A 19234-nucleotide genomic window follows, 5' to 3' on the forward strand; every position below is an offset into this window, starting at 1 on the left:
CAGTTACAATTCATGGTCATACTTGGTGTTTCTGTGGGGTAAAATAATCAGTGCCCAATACATTGCATGGGCGCAGTCCATTTAATGCTTTTCTTCAGCAGGACAATACACGTCCACATAAGGCTTCTTTGATGCAACATGCTCTTTGTGGTGTGCAACAACTGCCCTGATCAGCAACATCACCACATCTCTCATCATTATTAGATGTGTGAGATATGATGACACAGTAATTTACTCATTCTCCAGGGCTTGCAAGAGCCATTGCCGAATTACAATAATAGTCAAAAGGTCCTTAGGACAGTTTATTGCAGCATATCATTTTGCACCTTTATCATCGTTTGCATGTGAGAGTTCACATCTGTGTGTCTGCCAGAGGGGGGCACATTGCGAATTGATGCCGCTGTTTGCGCACCTTTTACTGTGACATGTGTGTTCATTTGATCAAAAGTTGTTATCATATACTCCTACGGTGAATAACTAACTGCCTGTCAACTCACTTATCATTAAAAAGATTTTGTCCTTGGGGTGCTGCATTTTTGTACCATCAGTGTATGTCGACAATTTACTTACTGTAGGTATAAATATAAAATGCACCTGGAACACAAATAAATATAGATTGCACAAGAAAAAGACATTTCAATCTCTAAAACCAATATTTATATATTTGTTGTGGATAATAGCCACACCAACAAATTAATTTTCCAGGCAAAACCTGTATTTACTCACCTGTCGTCATAGGTTAGAGGAACTATCACTTCACTCAGTTGCTCAAAACAGGAAAAGCAGATTTCGGCCGGAAATACGAAGTAATTTATCAATGTAAAAACTGTGGCGTGTATCATTTACTGATCAACCAGTATCGTATATAAAAGCAAAACTGTATTGTTCCTTAATGTAAAAGGCAAAATTAGACTGGAGTATAGTTAGATATAGATTGCAGCAAGAAAAATACGTTTCAGTGTATAAATTGGATATCGGGATATTATGGCTCCTATGATAAAGACATACATGAGCATAACACAGGGAGTTATTAGACGAGACAGCCAAAATTGAAACCAACGATGAGTGTACCACGTAAAACAGTCAAAAGACTTAAGTAAGCAACCGAAATCAGTTATAAAAAAATTAGATATGTCTGTAAAATGAGCAAGTATTTAAAATTATACTAAATTTTTGAGATTACATTGTAACTGAAAATATTTAATAACTTTCTATGTGCATGTTACGTGTAATTCTGTTTTCTGTAATTGTACATTTGCCACATTCTGGATATTTGTTGTATTTCAGTCTTGTTATAATATAACCTGGTACATGCTGTCAGAACACATATATGACATCTGTCTGAGTGTGTCTGCCTTTAAATTTGTATAATGCATCCAACACTCTTATTTGAAAATTATCAGGCGGCCTTAAAACAAAAGACCAAAGATGTATGTATTAGTTCGACCACATAGGAAAGAAGTTGGTAGCAATTCGCGTTGTAGCAGATACTTTGGTCATTTCCTCGTCTCACGTGTTCATTTGTTTTGCGGTCGTCGATTTGAGTAGCTGAAGAGGAGTTTCTGTTTGCCGTTCGTTTTTCGCTGTCTGTATTTCTTCATTCATTGTAACTGGTAAGTGCTAATCGTTTTAGTCGCGCTATTAACTTTTTGTCTATGACGCGAAAAAGTGTTTCGGTGGTCTGCTTGCAATACATTGTAGATTCGTTCGTCGCAAAAATATTGTGTGTTCATGAAACAGTATGCTTGCCCTTGGTTCCACGTGGTAGTAACTGTAGATGTGATGTAAGCTTAAAGGGAGCTGTGCATTCTAATAGTAGGGCTTGGTAAAAATTGTTAGTTCATGTGTATTTTTTTTTCTTTAATCGCAGTTATTGTATTGACCATTATAGAAAGTAAGAATATTTTCTCGCCATCGGTAACATTGTGATCGAGGACAGTTACTGTTGTACATATTTTGCAGCCAAATTGTTTCGAACAGCATGTGGTATTAAAGTTCTTGTTCGGTAATGAGGTTGAATGTGTGAATACGGCGAAATTTCTTTAAGATTAACAAGCATAAAAGAGTGAAGTTAGCTGTAATGTGTTTCCTTAAGGCATTGTATTCATATACAGTTTTTAATGTTTTGATTTTTTAAACATTGGCATTAGCTGCAAATTTTAGGTAATGGACCCCCCTGCATCATTTCTCGTAGTTTTAGTTGTACGTACATTATATGCATAAAGATAGTAGTTGGGGTCTTGTCAGTATTTACTGTGAGTTTTCTCATTTTGCCACGAACGTTTTCTGAATAAAATGTGTTAAATATGCTATGCCGCAGAGTAGTCCGTTACTTGTCTTCAATACACAAGACTGGTTTGATGCAACTCTCGTTGATACTCTCTCCTGTGCAAACTTTTCCATCTCAGTAACTACTGGAACCTATGTTTCTGAATCTGTTTACTGTATTCATGCCTTGGTCTCACTGTATGATTTGTATCCTCTGCGCTTCCCTCCGATACTACACTGGTGATCCCTTGATGCCTCAGAACGTGGCCTACCAACTGCTCCGTTGTAGTCAAGTTGTGCCACAAATTCCTCTTCTCCCCAGTTCTATTCATTAGTTCATCAGTTATGTGATCTACCCATCTAATCTTCAATATTCTTCTATAGCGCCACATTTCGAAAGCTTCTATTCTCTTCTTGCTTAAACTGTTAATTGTCCATGTTTCACTTTCATACACGTCTACAATCCATACAAAAACTTCCAGAAAAGACTTACTGACAGTTAACCTGTATTCGATGTTAAGAAATTTCTCTTCTTCGGAAATGCTTTACTTGCCATAGTCTACATTTTATATCCTCTCTGCTTCGACAGTCATCAGTTATTTTGCTCCCCAAATAGCCAAACTCATTTACTACTTTGTCTCATTTCCTAATCTAATTCCCTTAGCATAACCCGGTTTAATTCACTAATTCCATTATCCTTGTTTTGCTTTTCTTTTTGTTCATCTTATATTCTTCTTTCAAGACACCGTGCTTTCGGTTCAACTGCTCTTACAGGTCCTTTGCTAATGGAATTGTCATCAGCAGACCTCAGTTTTTATTCCTTCTCCTTAGATTTTAATTCATACTCGAAATTTTTCTTTTGTATCCTTTACTCCATGCTCAGTATATAGATATATCGGGAACAGGCTACCACTCTCTCCCTTCTCCCCCCCCCACCCCCCCACCCCCCCCACCCCCCCATCTCACTCCCTTTCATGACCTTAATTGTTATTAGTGCCGTATGGTTTCTGTACATGTTGGGAGTAGCCTTTTGCTCCCTGTTTGAAGTCTGCCACCTTCAGAATTTGGTAATGTATTCCTGTCAACATTGTCAAAAGCTTCCTCTAAGTCTACAGATTCTAAAAATGTAGGTTTGTCTATCTTCTAAACGAGGTCTTACGGTCAGCGTTGCCTCGCATCTTCCAACATTTCTACGGAATCCAAACTGATCTTCCCTGCGGTTGGTTTCCACCAGTTTTTCCATTTGTGTGTAAAGAATGTGCATTAGTATTTTGCAGCTGATAATTTGGTAATTTTCACACCTGTCAACACTTGATTTCTTTTGGTTTGGAGTTATATTCTTCTTGAAGTCTGAGGGTATTTTGCCTGTCCTACATCTTGCACACCAGATGGTAGTTTTGTTAGGGCTGGCTCTCCCAAGGCTATCAGTAGTTCTAATAGAATGTTGTAAACTCCCGGGGCCGTATTTCAGCTTAGGTTTTTCGGTGCTTTCAGATTCTTCATGCAGTACATCATCTCCCTTTTCACCTTCACCTACTTCCTCTACCATTTCCATAATATTACCGTCAAGTACATCTCCCTTGTATAGACCCTCTGTATACTCCTTCCACCTTTCTGCTTTTCTGTCTGTGCTTCCCATCTGAGTTCTTGATATTCATACTTCCCCAAATATCTCTAAATTTCCGTTAGGCAGTATCTATCATGCCTCTAGCCATCCCTGCTTAGCCATTTTGCACATACTGCTGATCTCATTTTTGAGGCGTTTGTATTCAGTTTTGTCTGTTTCATTTACTGCATTTTTGAATTTTCTCCTTTCATCAAATAAATTCATTCTCTTCTGTAACCCAAGGATTTCTACTAGCCCTAGTAGTTGTAACTACTTGATTCTCTGCTGCCTTCACTATTTTGTCTCTCAAAGCTACCCATTCTACTGTATTTCTTTCCCCATTCTTGTCAATTGTTCCCTAATGCCCTCTCTGAAACACACTACGGGTCAGTGGAAGCGTCAGATTCCACCCTTCTGCTTTGACATGTGATGTAAGGGTGTTGTGGTGTGACGTAATTATGGCTCAGTGCTTGAGTTGGTTGTGTTTGTAGATGTCGCATTGTTGTTTCATGGTGCCCTTGTGTGTGTGGGTGGGTGGGTGGAGTTTTCATTAGGTGTTACTGGTTTGTTGTTTGTACTGTGGCAAGACGTTCAATATGTGTGTATATTTGGGGGGGGGGGGGGGGCGCTTGCCGATCTAGTTTTCAGTGTGGGAATTTTCTGGTTGAAAGTACATGGTTTTTTTGTCTATTCTTCTCGAGTTGTTTTGTGTATTTATGGTGTATTAATGTTTTAATTTATGCACGGATGTTTGATTTGTGGATCTTTGAGGTTTTGATTTTATTTCTCGTAGTTGTAGGTGCTGATTTTTTTTTATATCAACAATTATGGTTAACCTATGTGGGTCACTTGAAATGACAGATTCCTGTTTTTGTAATTGTAGGTGTTTTGGTATCATCATTTGTGGTTGACGTATATTGGTCAAGGGAAATGTCAGATTCCAATTTTCATTGTTTTAGTTGTAGGTATTGATGTTTTGGTATCTTCGCCTGTATAGGTCAAGGGAAGTATCTGATTCCTGCTCATTTTTGTTGTAGTGGAATGTAGTAATTTTTTTCTTTTTGTTTATCATTTTATCTTTTGGGATCATGGTGTGTTCTTTTTACTGTTATATTTAGCTTGCACTCACCCTAAAACCCCCAGTTTCCTGTGGTTGTCCCCTTAGTATGATTGTACTTTTGGGGAAATGTAATTGTCTTATTTATATGTATTTTCGTGTTTGTTGCTGTGTGTATGTAGTGGCATCATAGGCGCCACATTGGAGACTCTTGGAATAGCTATTTCCGCCAGGTTCATGACGTAATGGGTCAAAGCAGATGGGTGGAATTGCTCTTCTATAATATCCCCTCTAAAACCTCTTGTTCTTTCAGTTAATCCAGGCCTCATCTCTGACCTTAAATTTCTGACTTTTTGAAGTTTTAGTTTTTATGTACAAATAATAATTGTGGCCAGAGTCCACATCTGCCCCTGGAAATGTTTTAAAATTTAGAACTTGGTTGCTAGATCTGTCTTACCATTATATAATCTATCTGAAACCTTCCTGTGTTTAGCTCACTTGCTGAGAGTTCTGCTGGTTATTTGCAGATGGTATTCTGGAGCCTACACGTGATGCAATGTATCATAGTTTACTCACAACCAGAATGCCTTTATTATCGAGCTGTAGGTTGTAAATGGATTATCTTCTGTGGCATAGCATCATTGTAAATTGAAATAAATGAATGTTTTTAAAGATAGAGCTGGACATTGTGTAACATTTTTGTCGCTTGTATTAAACCATCTGTTCATTCCAATTCTTTCAGTACATATTTTCATTAGTGTGTATGAGATTTTTAGAAGGATTGTTTTTCATTCTGAGCAATTTTTATTTTTTGGTTTTGTTTGTGGGTTTGGATTTTATGTATTCCTATCAATATGGAAGACATAGGGTGGGGTTTGTCAACTGCAATATGGAATACGAATTTTACAGTTGAAGTTTTTTCACCTATGCTAGTATCTTATTCTTTAGTTGACCTAAATAAACTGAAATACGGGATACAAATTTAACTGTTGGAGGTTATTTCACTGTTACTGGTACCACTATAATAATTTTCATCCGATACTATTAGTATCAAAGGTGGAAAAAAATTCATACCACTTACTTCAGCTTAGCTGTTTAGGTCAGTTGAAGTGCGAGATACAGATTTTATGTATATCGCTTTTTTTTTTGCATTCGTGGTTTTCAACTGAGGCACAGGATGCCAATGTTACTTAGATTTTTTTGTCTTTACTAGCATTAGGAACCTGGGATACAGATTTTACATCTGTCGATATTTTCACTTCTGCCTGAACTAGTATCAGCTGACGAATGGTTGCTAGTAGTAGCAGAGGCGAAAAAAGCAACACCTGTAAAATTTGTATCCCGTACTCCAGTTGACCTACATAGGATACTAGTGCTAGCAAAGGCAAAAAAAAAGTTGCAATGTGTCTAATTTGATACCGTACTGCAGTTACCGTATGAAGATCAGCTCAAGTTCGGGATACAACTCATACGTCGACAGAGGTTAACGTTACTTGTCTTTTTTCGTTTTTGTGCTAGTATCTCCTTCAGTTGAGTTATGTAGGTCAACTGAAGAATAGGATACTATAGGTTCGTATGAGTAGTTGCCATTGGGCTCGTGCGCATGCGCAGAGCTGAATTCGCGTATGAGCAGTGCCTTCCTCCCTCTTCTGGCTCCTTGAAGTGTGGCTGTTTGCCGTATGAGCGGTAGCAGCAAGTAGCCAGATGCTGCCGCACCCTTGCTGCCAGATTTGCGCATGTGCAGTGTTTTATAGTTGGGGGGGGAGGGGGGTCCTTTCCCACGTCAAACAAAATAAAAACAGGTCTCTGTGGCTGGGAGCCATAAAGTGAATTAATATACATTCTCATAACCATGAAAGACCAAAATAAGTCAGTAGTTCCAATTTTCTGATTTTATATTATTTCCACAACATTAGCAATCAACCATTAATGTCTTAAAGAAGCTATTTCTGTTTTATAGATGAATTTGCTTCTACTTTTTTTTTCCGCTGAGGCAGTTAGTTTATTTGAAACGAAGTGTTTCATTCCACACTATTGGCTACTTTCAACCTCGTTCAATTTCAAGTGGAAATTTTCATTTTCTGGGATGAATGACATTATACCGTAAAAAGAACCAAACATGAGAATACAGTACTGGACCTCCAAGAAAATTGGTATCGCGAAAACCACATGAAAAGCTGAATATCAGGTACTTCAGAGTGCATCTGGACATAGAAACGTGTAATTAGAGTGGAATGAAGCATTTTAATATGGTTTATGAAATTCCGATTTTGCTGGAGTAGCCTCGGAAGTCTTGTTTCTTTTGTGACACTGTAAGATCTCTTAATGCTATATACATACGAACACGGTAAACATTGACTTGAAGCTGACTAAGAAGGCAAATTTTCTTCAGTAGTTTTGAACTAAATATTTTGTTTCAAATATGACAGCTGTAGCAGAATTGTACAAATCTGCCTTCTGTGAAAGGGTATTTGATCACGAGGCACTTGTCTAGTACTTCCTCTAGGCCTGAAGTTTTCTTAATTTGTGTTTGTCTTAAATTCTTAGAATGTCATTCTATGCTAAATTGTAGACTGGCAGCATATTGTGTTTTATTGTTTTAACTCCCCACATGGCTTCATATTTGTTCCTACAGCAGAATATAAACTGCAAGTTGTACAGTTCCTTTGCCTCACAGACAACCATGTTAATTTTTTACGCATTTTGAAATAGTCATGAAATTTATTGTCCATTGTGGTGTAAGCTAAACAAGAAACTTTTTTCAAGAATTTTGTATTCAGTCCTATTAGCTTTTTTCAGTGCTGTGTAGATGTAATCCTGTTGGAAGTGCTACATAACAATATTGCAGAGTACGAATTAAAAATCTGTCAGTCACCCTATAGACAGACAATATGTATATGTGCTGATGGAGGTGTGTGTGTGTGTTTGTTTGTTTGTTTGTTTGTTTGTTTGTTTTATTGTCTCTATCAACGTACCAACACTTTGGTTTAGTAAGTTACAGCATTTTTGGAGTAACTTACAAATGAGTGTTGGTATGTTGATAGACAATAAACACACACACACACACAAATTTATTTCAAGCTTTCGCAACCCAAGGTTGCTATAATAGGAGAGAGGGAAAGACGAAAGGGTGTGGGTTTTAAGGGAGAGGGCAAGGAGTCATTCCAATCCCAGGAGCAGAAAGACTTACCTTGGGGGGGGGGGGGGGGGGGAGAAAGGACAAGTATACGCTCGGGCACACGCGTAAATATTGATCTGCACATATACAGACACCGGCAGACAAATGTAAATGCAAAGAGGTTGGGCAGAAATCACTCGAGGCGGAAGTACAGAGGCAAAGATGTTGTTGAATGCAGGTGAGGTATGAGGGGCGGCAACTAGAAATTAGCGGAGGTTTAGGCCTGGTGGATAACGGGAAGAGAGAATAAATTGAAGGGCAAGTTCTCATCTATGGAGTTCTGATAGGTTGGTGTCTGTGGGAAGTATCCAGATAACCCGGACGGTGTAACACTGTGCCAAGATGTGTTGCTGTGCACAGAGGCGTGTTTAGCCACAGTGTTATCCTCATTACCAACAAACACTGTCTGCCTGTGTCCATTCATGCGAATGGACAGTTTGTTGCTGGTCATTCCCACATAGAATGTGTCACAGTGTAGGCATGTCAGTTGGTAAATCATGTGGGTGCTTTCGCATGTGGCTCTGCCTTTGCTCGTGTACACCTTCCGGGTTACAGGACTGGAGTAGGTGGTGGTGGGAGGGTGCATGGGACAGGTTTTACACCGGGGGGCGGTTACAAGGGTAGGAGCCAGAGGGTAGGGAGGATGATTTGGGGATTTCATAGGGATGAACCCAGAGGTTACGAAGGTTACATGGACGGTGGAAAGACAATCTTGGTGGAATGGGGAGGATTTCATGAAGGATGGATCTATTAACTTCCCCAGATAAAGTGACGCACTCACTGGTGGGGTGTGTGGTTCTCTTGAACATATTAGTTGTTGCTTTTGTGATATTGGTATATGTAATGATACCTGACAAAAGTGAGTTACCTGTAACTTTAAAAATTTCATTCCATTATGGGTTGTGTTATTAAAGATTGGCAGACACGGATGTTAAGTTTATTGCCAACTAGCTTGTGTATCAGGTGAGATAGAGAATTCTCCTCTCCAGTACCAGTTAGTGGCAGTGCTTTGTTGACATCCCAAATCCCTTATATAGTTAGTTTCTGATGTGCTGTGTATGTTTCGCAGGAATCAAATTATTCCACAGGGACTTGTCTAACATCTAATAAAACTGATGTGTATTAATTGTGCAATTTATTTGTAACATAAATTGCATTATAAATGTAATTCCCAAATGTGTGTTCTGTATATCTTACCAAGATGGAAACCCTTCTGAGGTGACAACAATGGTGAGCGTATACCGAGGCAAAAAGTCACGGGATACCTCGTAATATTGTTTTGGACCTTTTGCCAAGCACAGCGCAGCAACTCAATGTGGTGTGGAATAAACAACTTGTTGGAAGTCCCCTGTAGAAATATTGAGCTGTGCTGCCTCTATTGCTCTCCATAATTGTGAAAATATTCCTGGTGCATCATTTTGTGCTGGAACTGACTGCCCTATTAGATCCCTTAAATGTTAGATGGGATTTACATTGGGCAGTCTGGGTGGCCACATCATTAATGTGAATTATCTGCAACATTCTTCAAACAATTGCTAACAGTTGTGTTCCTGTGACATGGCACATTATCATTCATAAAAATCCATCATTGTTCAGGACCATTGCCCTTGAGTGGCTGTAAATGGTCTTAAGATAGCCGAAAATAACCTTTCCCAGTATGTGATCAGTTCCATGTGATGTAAACATAGCCCCCACCATTATGGAGCCATCACCAAGTTGCGCAGTGCCTTATTAACAACTGTGGCTTCGTAGGCTCTGTGCCACGCTAGAATTCCGCCGTCTGAAATTGGGATTCGTCTGACCTTGCCGTGGTTTTTCCAGTGATCGAGCGTCCAAACGATACGATCACAAGGCTAGGACAGGCACTGGAAGCGATGTACTGTTAGCAGAGGCACTCGCATTGGTAGTCTGCTTCCATAGTCTATTTCACCTCACTGTCCTAACAGATACATTCATTGTATTTCCCACATTGGCTTCTGCGGTTATTTCACACCTTGTTGCTTGCCTGTTACCACTGACAACCCTTTGCCAGTGCCGCAGCAGTGTTGCCCGTGGCGAGATGTAACAGTTGGAATTTGGTATTCTCGGCAGACTCTCGACATTGTGGATCTTGGAATAATGAACTGTGTAATGCTTTCCGAAATTGAATGTGCCGTACATCGACCTGCAACTACCATTCCGCATGGGAAGTTTAATTCCAGTCGTGTGGCCATAATCACTTAAGAAACCTTTTCACCTGACTACAAATGACAGCTCTGCCTCCTTTATTACTTGTGTACATGATACTACCACCATCAGTATACGTGCACATTGCTATACCATGACTGTTGTCATCTCAGTGTACAGTAATAAGATAAACTAATCATAGTGCTATTAATGCACTAAATATGGCAACTTCCTTTCACTTCATGCTTAATGCTATTCCCAGTACACCAACTAAATTCGAATGAATGAATTTTAACAGAGCTTCTTGTCAGGTTTGTCCCCCTGTGGGTCCGGGGGTTAGAACAGCCCTGCGGTATTCCTGCCTGTTGTAATAGGCGACCAAAAGCAATCTCTCATGTTTTGGGTCAGTTTTGATAAAAAATCATCCTCTGCCCAGTCACGGTCTTTACTCGCTTGTGACAAGTTGGGGATGTTTCAGTTACAATCATGCCCCATAAGACCTTAAATATGATCCAGGTTATTATGTTCCACAGGGACCTTCTTTTGCAGTCTGACGACGAGCTGCACAGCAATTTAGAGTGGTGAGATGTTAATTTCATCTGCCACGTTCATCGAGGTCCGAGGGATAATCAGGTTGCCACTGGTTCCTTCATCTTGGCCTTCGAGGGTGATACATTGCCTGAGGAGGTCGAGGTGGTGGTCTACCACTGTGACATCAAGCTCTATATCCCTCACCTGATGCGGTGCTTTAAGGGCTGGAACTTCAGCCGTATGTCTTCCTGCTGTACTTCCAGTGTCACATGTCGAGATTTCGAACACCCATCACATCCATATACTCCGTGTGCCCTGCCTCCCATCTGTGTCAACTGCAGAGAGCATCATTCACCTTGCTCACCAGGCTGCAGGATTTTACAGAAAGAGGGGAAAATCATGTAATAAAAGACCCTGGACTGACTGACTGACCAACACCGAGGCTAAGAGGAAATATGAACGACTCCATCTTCTGCAAATGACTCCGTCTTATGCCGCCACTATGACAACAGTGGTAGCCCCATCAAGTTCAGCGAATTCGTCGGCACCCAAAGCTGTAACACATCTGCACCTTGACCTGAGGGGCACTACGCTCTGTTGCTCCTGTGCCACCTACTTCAGGAACATCATCTCCCACCCATCGGGGACGTCCATCTAAGCTTGAGAAGCATCAGACTTCTTTGACTCATCTTGCTCAGAAGTGGTCCCTTGGGTCCCTCTCTTCCCAGGTTTCCACCTGTGTGAAGGATGATGCCCACCAGTGGTGTAAGTGCCCACAAGCAGCTGGTTGTAGGGCTTCACGATCCTCCTCAGTCCCAGAGACTGAATCAGTGAAGCCCTCCCAACCAATGAAACCCAAGGAGCAGTGAGAAATTTCCAAGAAGACCACCTCTAAGACGAAGGAACTTACGGTGGGCCCACCGCACCGCAACGTACGAGCTCTGCCGAGATTCTGGCATCTACTGAGGACCTAGATCTCGCAGGACCCTCGGACACCGTGAAAGTCGATCGTATGGGAACTCAGTTGGTGGCAGCGGGTGACCCAGCGGTGTAACCTACCACCTCGATCTCTTCACGCCGTTTTCCTCCGTGGACAATGTCATCCTCCAGTCGAACTGCAGCAGTTTTTTCCACCACCTTGCTGAGCTCCGACAATTTCTCAGCCTTCACCCTTTCTTCTGCATTTCTCTCCAGGAAACTGGGTTTCCGGTGATGCAAACCCCTGTCCTCCGTGGCTATTTGGGTTATTATAAGAATCCAGCAGCTTATGAGAGGGTATCTGGTGGAGTCTGTGTCTACGTCCTTAACACTCTTTACCGTGAGTGTGTCCCTCTTCAGACACCTTTAGAGGCTGTCGCTGTTCAGGTTTTGACGCCTCAGGGTGTCAACTGTCTGCAGTCTCTATCTTCCGCCGGATGGTGATGACCCGCAGCGTGTATTGGCTGCGCTGATAGCCCAATTGCCGCCACCTTTTCTGTTATTGGGGGGACTTAAACCCCCCCTTAACCCTTTGTTGGGTGGATTGGTGGCAACAGGCAGAGGCACTGTCACTGAGAAAGTGTTGGCACAGCTCGACCTTTCTCTATTAATGATGCCTCCACACATTTCAGTGTGGCACACGGCATGTACTCGGCCATCGACCTTTGTCTACAGCCCCAGCCTTCTACCGTTTGTCCATTGGAGTGTGCATGACAACTTGTGCGGTAGTGACCACTTTCCAATCTTTCTGTCACTGCCCCAGCGCCACTCACCTCGGCGTTTCCCCAGATGGGCTTTGAATAAGGCTGACTGGGACTGGTTCACCTGCATTGCCACTCTTGAGCCTCTTTCTCGTAGTGACATTGATGCGGTGGTTCTCACGATCGCCACCGGCATCGTTTCTGTCACGGAATGTGCAATCCCCTGCCCATTGCGGCCGCTCCGTGGTTTTGGTGTGGACCCCAAATTGTGTCGGCATCCCGGGCAATGAACACTAGCCAAACAGGCTGTCGGTGCACCAGCTTTGGAGATCGGCCTTTCGGAGTGTGATCTCTGTTCAGTTTTGTGGCAGAAGGTTCTCGGTACCTGGGCTGGTGAATGGCGCACCCTGCCTTCACTCGGCAAACTTCGGATTGTCGAGCAGACTACCGGTGGGTGGCACTCTTCCTCCGGGTCTCTCGCAAGGACTGTTGTGCTCTGTCGGCTGCGCATTGGCTACACCTGGATGACGCGCGGTTATTTATTGTGGCGCGAGGACCCACCTCTGTCGCTACGGTTCAGCATTGACAGTGGTCGATATTTTGTTGGACTGTCCACATATAACTGTGCTCGGGCACACATTTGCACTGCCTGATGTGCTCCCTGCACTTCTAACGAATGATGCTGTCATGGGAGGCTTAGTTTTGAGTTTTATTTGTGCAGGGGGTTTTTATCGCTCAATCAAAGGGTTTCTCTCTTTTGTTGTTTCTCACCTTTGGATTATGCTTTTAGATTGGGCTTTTTAGTTCTTGGTGGTTGGCTTTTCCCTTTTTTTTTTTGTTTCTGTGGTTGGCCAACTACTGTAACACACTGTGTGTTTTTAATTCCTATTTTCTGGTCGTTGTCTGTTTTCTTGTTCTGTCATCCCTTGTCATCTCTGTTGCTTGTTTTTGTTCCTTGTGGGTGTTTCATTATTGTGGAAAAAGGGACCGATGACCTTTGTAGTCTGGTCCCTTCAACCACCACAAACCAACCATCTTGACAGGCTTGTGTTGACTCCAGTTCATTGTAGATCTCACGTTATATCTGTTACCGTGACAAAGATTTTGTTAACTCCCAAACAACTTTGGGGGGGAGGGGGTGTCGTTTCTGATTAAATCCTTGACGTATGGACTCTAGTTTAATGTAACATTTAGTTTGCATGTCAAACCATTGTGAATAGGTGTCACAATACATAGTGCACACAGTCAGCTGCACTTACCTTGTGAGGTAGTGTATTGTTCCCTGTGGAGAATCCTGCATGAATGCCAGACGCACACAGCTAAGTTTCTGTTTGATGAATGGGTGTGTTGTATCCCAGGCTATTTTCTCAAAATCTTTTTGAAAAATATATATAGCTGGGTGTCAATGCAGGATATGACGTCCTGTCAGTTATGCCACGAGTCATTAATAACAGAGATAGCTTAAGGTTATTTCTAGGAACCTCCACAACATTTTAAATAAACTATGAACACCATTAGAGCCAACACAGTTACAACTCTGTTTATCTATTGTAATTTTGAGACTACATGTGGGTAGTACGTGCCTTGTGTCAAAAGTAAAATTAATGCATCTGCATTTGCCAGTTCATTATTGGTACCAATGCTTGCTACTGTGTTGAAGTAATTGTTAGTTCGCTGGTCCGTGATGGAATTTTCACTGCTGTCGGCAGAGCTTTTATCTCGGTCAGATTGTTGTATCACTGCTTTTGTTTCTTGTTTAAGAATGATCTGAACTGCTCATGCCTAAAGCCTGGAGTATTATAGATATTGAGTATAATGTAAACATTTCGCTTTTTTAAAGTAAGGCTGGAGGATTTTTTATATTTGTGGTGGCAGTGGACTTTCCTCAAAACTACAGCTTGTTCTCTAGCTCGGATATCACTGAGACCTGTGCAACCTGCTTTCTGTCTTTAATTGTATTTGTTTATAGGTGCTGAAGGTAAAGTGGTGAAATTGAAGTGTTTGTTCTAAACAAACTCGAATTGGCATTATCGAGTTGTTGAATTACTGTATCAGAAACTGGGCAGCTTTTAATTTGTCGTTTTTACCTCCCAATTTCAGTTGCTAAATATGGCCAGTAACAGAGGCAGTTTGGTTCACGCTATGTCCGAGCTCCTGACGAGGGGCACGGGTGCCGACGTTACGCTGTGTGTCCGAGATGGTGAAATAGAGGCGCACAGCTTAATACTCGCCGCCAGGAGCCCGGTCTTCGCAGCTATGTTACTGCAGCACGACACGGAGGAAGCTGCCAGTGGCCGTGTCCAGATACCGGACGTAGAGGCTGCCACTATGCGGCAGCTCGTCCGCTACGTGTACACGGACGAGGTCCCGGAGGGGAAAGAATCTGCGGCAGAGCTACTCGCGGCTGCAGACAAATACGGCCTCCTTCTGCTGAAGGAGGCTTGCGAGGACCGGTTGCTGCAGAATTTGTGTCTAGAAAATGTGGCGGAGTGTGCGGTGCTGGCTTCGCAGCACTGTTGCTCGCGCCTGCTCGGTGCCGCCGTCGAGGTGATCTCCCGGGACCCTCTGGAGGCCCGCAAGACGGAGGGCTGGCGAGAGGGAGTGGCCTGCTGCCCGCAACTGATTACGCAAATCTCGGAGTTGGTTGAAGCGAAAATCAGGTTAGCTGGAATTCTAATTTCGTTTGTCTTTGTAAGTAGCACCTACAAAGTAGTGAGCCTTCTCTTGACACTTCCCAAAGGAATGGTTGGAGGTATGTATTTCACTAGTGTAAATCTCGCATATTCCACACGATCTGCACTTGGGACTATCAGTGTGTGTATTCTGTAAGGAGACACTCCGTAAGCATTTTTCTGCTCTGAAGATATGATGGAACTGTCACATCCTTCTGCTGTATTTTTGAAGGCAGTGTTGCAGTTTACAATCAGTTGCGGAGAAAATTTAGTGCAGATCTGGGACATAAATGTATACTTGCCTAGTTAGACCCAAAAAAATTTAGGAGAATTGTGCTTCGTTATATACAGTAATATTCTTAACCTGACTGCTGTGAGTGCTATGTATATTTTGCATGTGCACTTTTCTCCATTTTTGTTTTAACTGAATGTAGTGATTTAAAATGTTACATTTGTCATAGAAAACCTTGTATACAAATGCAGTATACTGTGCTGGAATTAAATTTTGGATGACATTAGCTCAAATGAGCAGTTGGCTAAAAGGTTTACAGGGCTGGATATTTCAATATAAAAAATACTTCCATATAAGATAGGCTTCAGAATAACATGTTCCCATCTACCACAATTGCTGCTGTATACAAACCACTTACTTGATATGTGTTGCCAGGAGAAGTGCGTGCTGTGGGTGAATACACCAAATAGTTCTTCCTGCTCATCTTTCGCTTACTTTTTGCTGTGCTTCTTACTTAAATCTCTCAAAAGGTGCTCTAATACTGTGCATTGCCAAGTAATTTTCAAGAAACAGCGGGAAAGTTTCACGATCCTGTCGAATACCGTAGGACGTCGCTAGTCATCGGGCAGCAGTATTTGCAAAATTAGAGGTGGTGGCAGCCAACAGTCTTGATATTCATTTCTTTCTTCTGGGCTTTTATTTAACAAATGTCTTCTTTTGTTATGATGCACATTTGTTTCGAAGGGAAAAAATATTATACCAATAATCATTGTGGTATATTTGGAGACATCTATAGTTGACCTAATAGATCACAATGGAATGAATATTTATCTGTAAATCATGTAGTCAGGTATAACTTGAGTGTGATATGCCCAAGTGTATTGAGAGAAAAATAACTGTCACAACTATTTATTTAATCTTGATAGTACCTTCCCACAGGTGTATTTTTATTATGTAAGGTTAAACATCTGTCACAGCAATGAGTGTTCGGTGAAAGGGTAGCGTGAAGGACTGGACTGATAAGCAGTACGAGGACACGCTGCCGTAATCGGTAGCATTAATGTAACTTGTCAGATGGTTGGCTTTCTTGTGTGGTACCTCACAGGCTAGTGAAATTTAGTGCCAGTTTCTCAAAAAAGGCTGAGCAGCACTTTGTACCAGAGCAGTAGTTGTCAGATCTGTGTATCTGTCTGGTTTCTGCTTCTTGTCAGGTCTAATTTGGTACACCACCCTCTGACGTTTCTTAGAGTTCTAAAAATGTCAAGTAATTCTGTGTAACCTCAAAATCTCCTTCCCCATCCTGGAGCAAACTTACAAACCTTAATACACATTTCTCACTGATCGTGTGCGCTTATAGCATTCAATTGGTATAGTTAATAATTTTGCGACTATCTGTGACAGTAAATTTCTGTGGAAAGTACTCTCTCTCTGTTTTCCAGTGCCGCAAAGGACGCCGCCTTGAAGAAGTGGCTGCACGAAGCTGCAGAACGTGGAAATGTGGACGAACTCCCAGACATACTGGCACAGGGAGTGGACATAAACTGCCGGTGTGAGAACGGTTACACGGCACTTCACAAGGCGGCGAAGGGTGGCGACGTCTTGGCCGTAAACTGGCTGTTGGAAGCGGGTGCCGATGTCAGTGCACGGAATAACTGGCAGCAGACGCCCCTCCACGTAGCAGCGGGACACGGCAGACAGGGAGTCGCCATGACCTTGCTGTTTTACGGGGCAGATATAGACGCGTGGGATGGCAGCGGGCAGACGGCTCTGCAGGTTGCTGCCGCGTGTGGTGAAGCGTCCGTGGTCAACCTGTTGTTGCGGCTGGGAGCGGACCGATCTGCTGCCGGATACGGTATGACGCCTCTACAACTTGCCCAGGCGTACAACAGGAAGACAGTCGTCGGTATTCTGACTGGGATTCGTCCGGTGTAAGGTGGACCTTTCGTACCATTTTCGATAAAGCAAATAAACTTCTGGTTTACTGTGAAACGTGTCATTGAATTATTCAAATATTTACCTGCTCTTCCTTCCCACTTCTCTCTTCTCCTCATAGTGGTCCTCCTTCCGCAGGTGAGACTTCCTAAACTCCTACCATCAACTACCCTGAAATTCCCAAAAAGTAGTGTTTTACACTTAGTCTACTGGCAGTAGATCAAATGTTTGACTGGCACAGGAGAACAGAGTTCTATTGAAACTGCTCCAGAGCATCAATCATTAACATTTGATCTTGACTGTGTTCCAAATACACATCATTTTCAGTGAGCTTCTGGTGTGGTATTCTTGTAAACCAGTTTCAAGAATCGTACACCACATGCTCCTCCCAGAAGCGTCCAGTACTTCTATTAACACAGCCTGAAATTTGTGTGTGTACTGTTAATCCAATGGTTAGTGGTGAGAATATAGGCGCCCATACTTCCGCCAACACTTCATGAACTATGGAGTTGCTGCAAACTTCAGCATATAGGACACTAACGTACTGAAATTACATCAGGTTACTGACAATGTCCCAGGCTGCCTAGTTTGTCAATCTAAATTTGTAATGGTAAATGTAAATACCGCTGACCAAGGATACTGCTGTGGGACATTGTGACTGTGTTGCTGGAAGGTTAATCAGCAGATTGGGCATAATACATTCTTCAATTGATGATTATATTTATCAAGAGATGAGTTATGGCCAACCACAAACAATTCAGTTACTGGAAATCACAAATGTCATGAAATTTACTCACAGATTGTAGAGAAGTTGCAAAATGTGTATCAGTTTGCCAACGTGCTTAACATACTAAATGCATTTACACAACAGAATGCAGAGTGGAAGGTAATACCGAAGATAACATGTCAAATTTAAGAGCTGTTATAATGATATGATTCTAAAGATTGTAAATCATAATGCAGATCTCAATGTTTCATTGCTCGTGAGGCTCTGACACGAGCAGGACCTGGTACTCCTGGAAATATTTCCCATCGGACAACTAAATCAGTGATTATGAATGTTTAAATTTTTTGGTGAACTGGAGTCATTGCAACACCACATTATGCACTTGGAGACATCCTTAATTTCACTGAATCTGACAGTTTGATCAATTGAAATGAGGACCATATGAATTGAATGTAATTTTAACCCTTACATGAAACATCTCTTAAATGTAAGTAGATAGATGAGATGTCTCACAGACCTTGTAATATTTTCATCAGGTAACTACAGTAGCTGAATAGTAAACTATTTAATCTTAAGAGCAGATGAAATCCTATTTAGCTCTTACAACACGATTGCCACAAGTTCTGTAAATCAGGAAATTTCAAATGTGTCATGGAAATTTGAAGAAAAAAGGAAAACCTCATCTTCGTCTCAGTAGATGAAATTGTTTGTTCACTGAGATGTCATGCATTGTCACTGGCTAGGTGCTGCTTTCTTACCCCCTCATTCTTACAGCTTCTCCCCTTCGTACCCATTCACTCAGGAAGCAGTCAGTGCTGCCACCATTTACTGCTAGCTTAGCAGCTGCCAATGAGAGGCAGGCGGGCACGAGTAGTGGTTCGTCTCGATCTGATTCTCGGTGACTTTTGACACGGCGGCCAGAGATGGTAATGTGTGTGTGAGTTGGCCGAATAATTGTGTGAATGTGAATTCAGTTGAGAGTGCGGTTGTCTTTCCTACGTGCCTGTCTGCAGCTCAGTGGCTGTCTTCACAGTGATTTGCTACCTCTCCTCACCAGTACTGATTCTCAGAGTATTTGCTCCAGTTATCTGTTGCACGGATTCGTCACTGCGGTCTCATTTCATCAACATGGTGTCTGTGACACAGGAATAACTGGCTAAATGAGTGGATTTCTGCGACGGGCCAA

The 19234-nt window shown here is 42.0% G+C and overlaps 1 protein-coding gene across 1 annotated transcript; it reads left to right on the forward strand.

The window, feature by feature from the left end:
• The first annotated feature begins 1484 nt into the window (after positions 1-1484).
• On the forward strand, positions 1485-17378 carry LOC124720282 (poly [ADP-ribose] polymerase tankyrase-1-like). Its single transcript, XM_047245593.1, has 3 exons — positions 1485-1613; positions 14586-15145; positions 16829-17378. The coding sequence occupies exons 2-3, from the start codon at positions 14595-14597 to the stop codon at positions 17319-17321; spliced, it is 1044 nt and encodes a 347-aa protein (XP_047101549.1). The 5' UTR covers positions 1485-1613; positions 14586-14594; the 3' UTR covers positions 17322-17378.
• Positions 17379-19234: the final 1856 nt, after the last annotated feature.

This window comes from Schistocerca piceifrons, chromosome 11, assembly GCF_021461385.2.
Source record: "Schistocerca piceifrons isolate TAMUIC-IGC-003096 chromosome 11, iqSchPice1.1, whole genome shotgun sequence".
In the NCBI taxonomy this organism is placed as follows: Eukaryota; Metazoa; Arthropoda; class Insecta; order Orthoptera; family Acrididae; genus Schistocerca; species Schistocerca piceifrons.

What these genes read in the sequence shown, in the direction of transcription:
- LOC124720282 (XM_047245593.1), top strand. Translation starts at nt 14,595, where the DNA reads ATGGCCAGTAACAGAGGCAGTTTGGTTCACGCTATGTCCGAGCTCCTG. An exon ending in TTGGTTGAAGCGAAAATCAG is followed by an intron (nt 15,146 to 16,828) that starts GTTAGCTGGAAT and finishes TCTGTTTTCCAG; the next exon opens with TGCCGCAAAGGACGCCGCCT.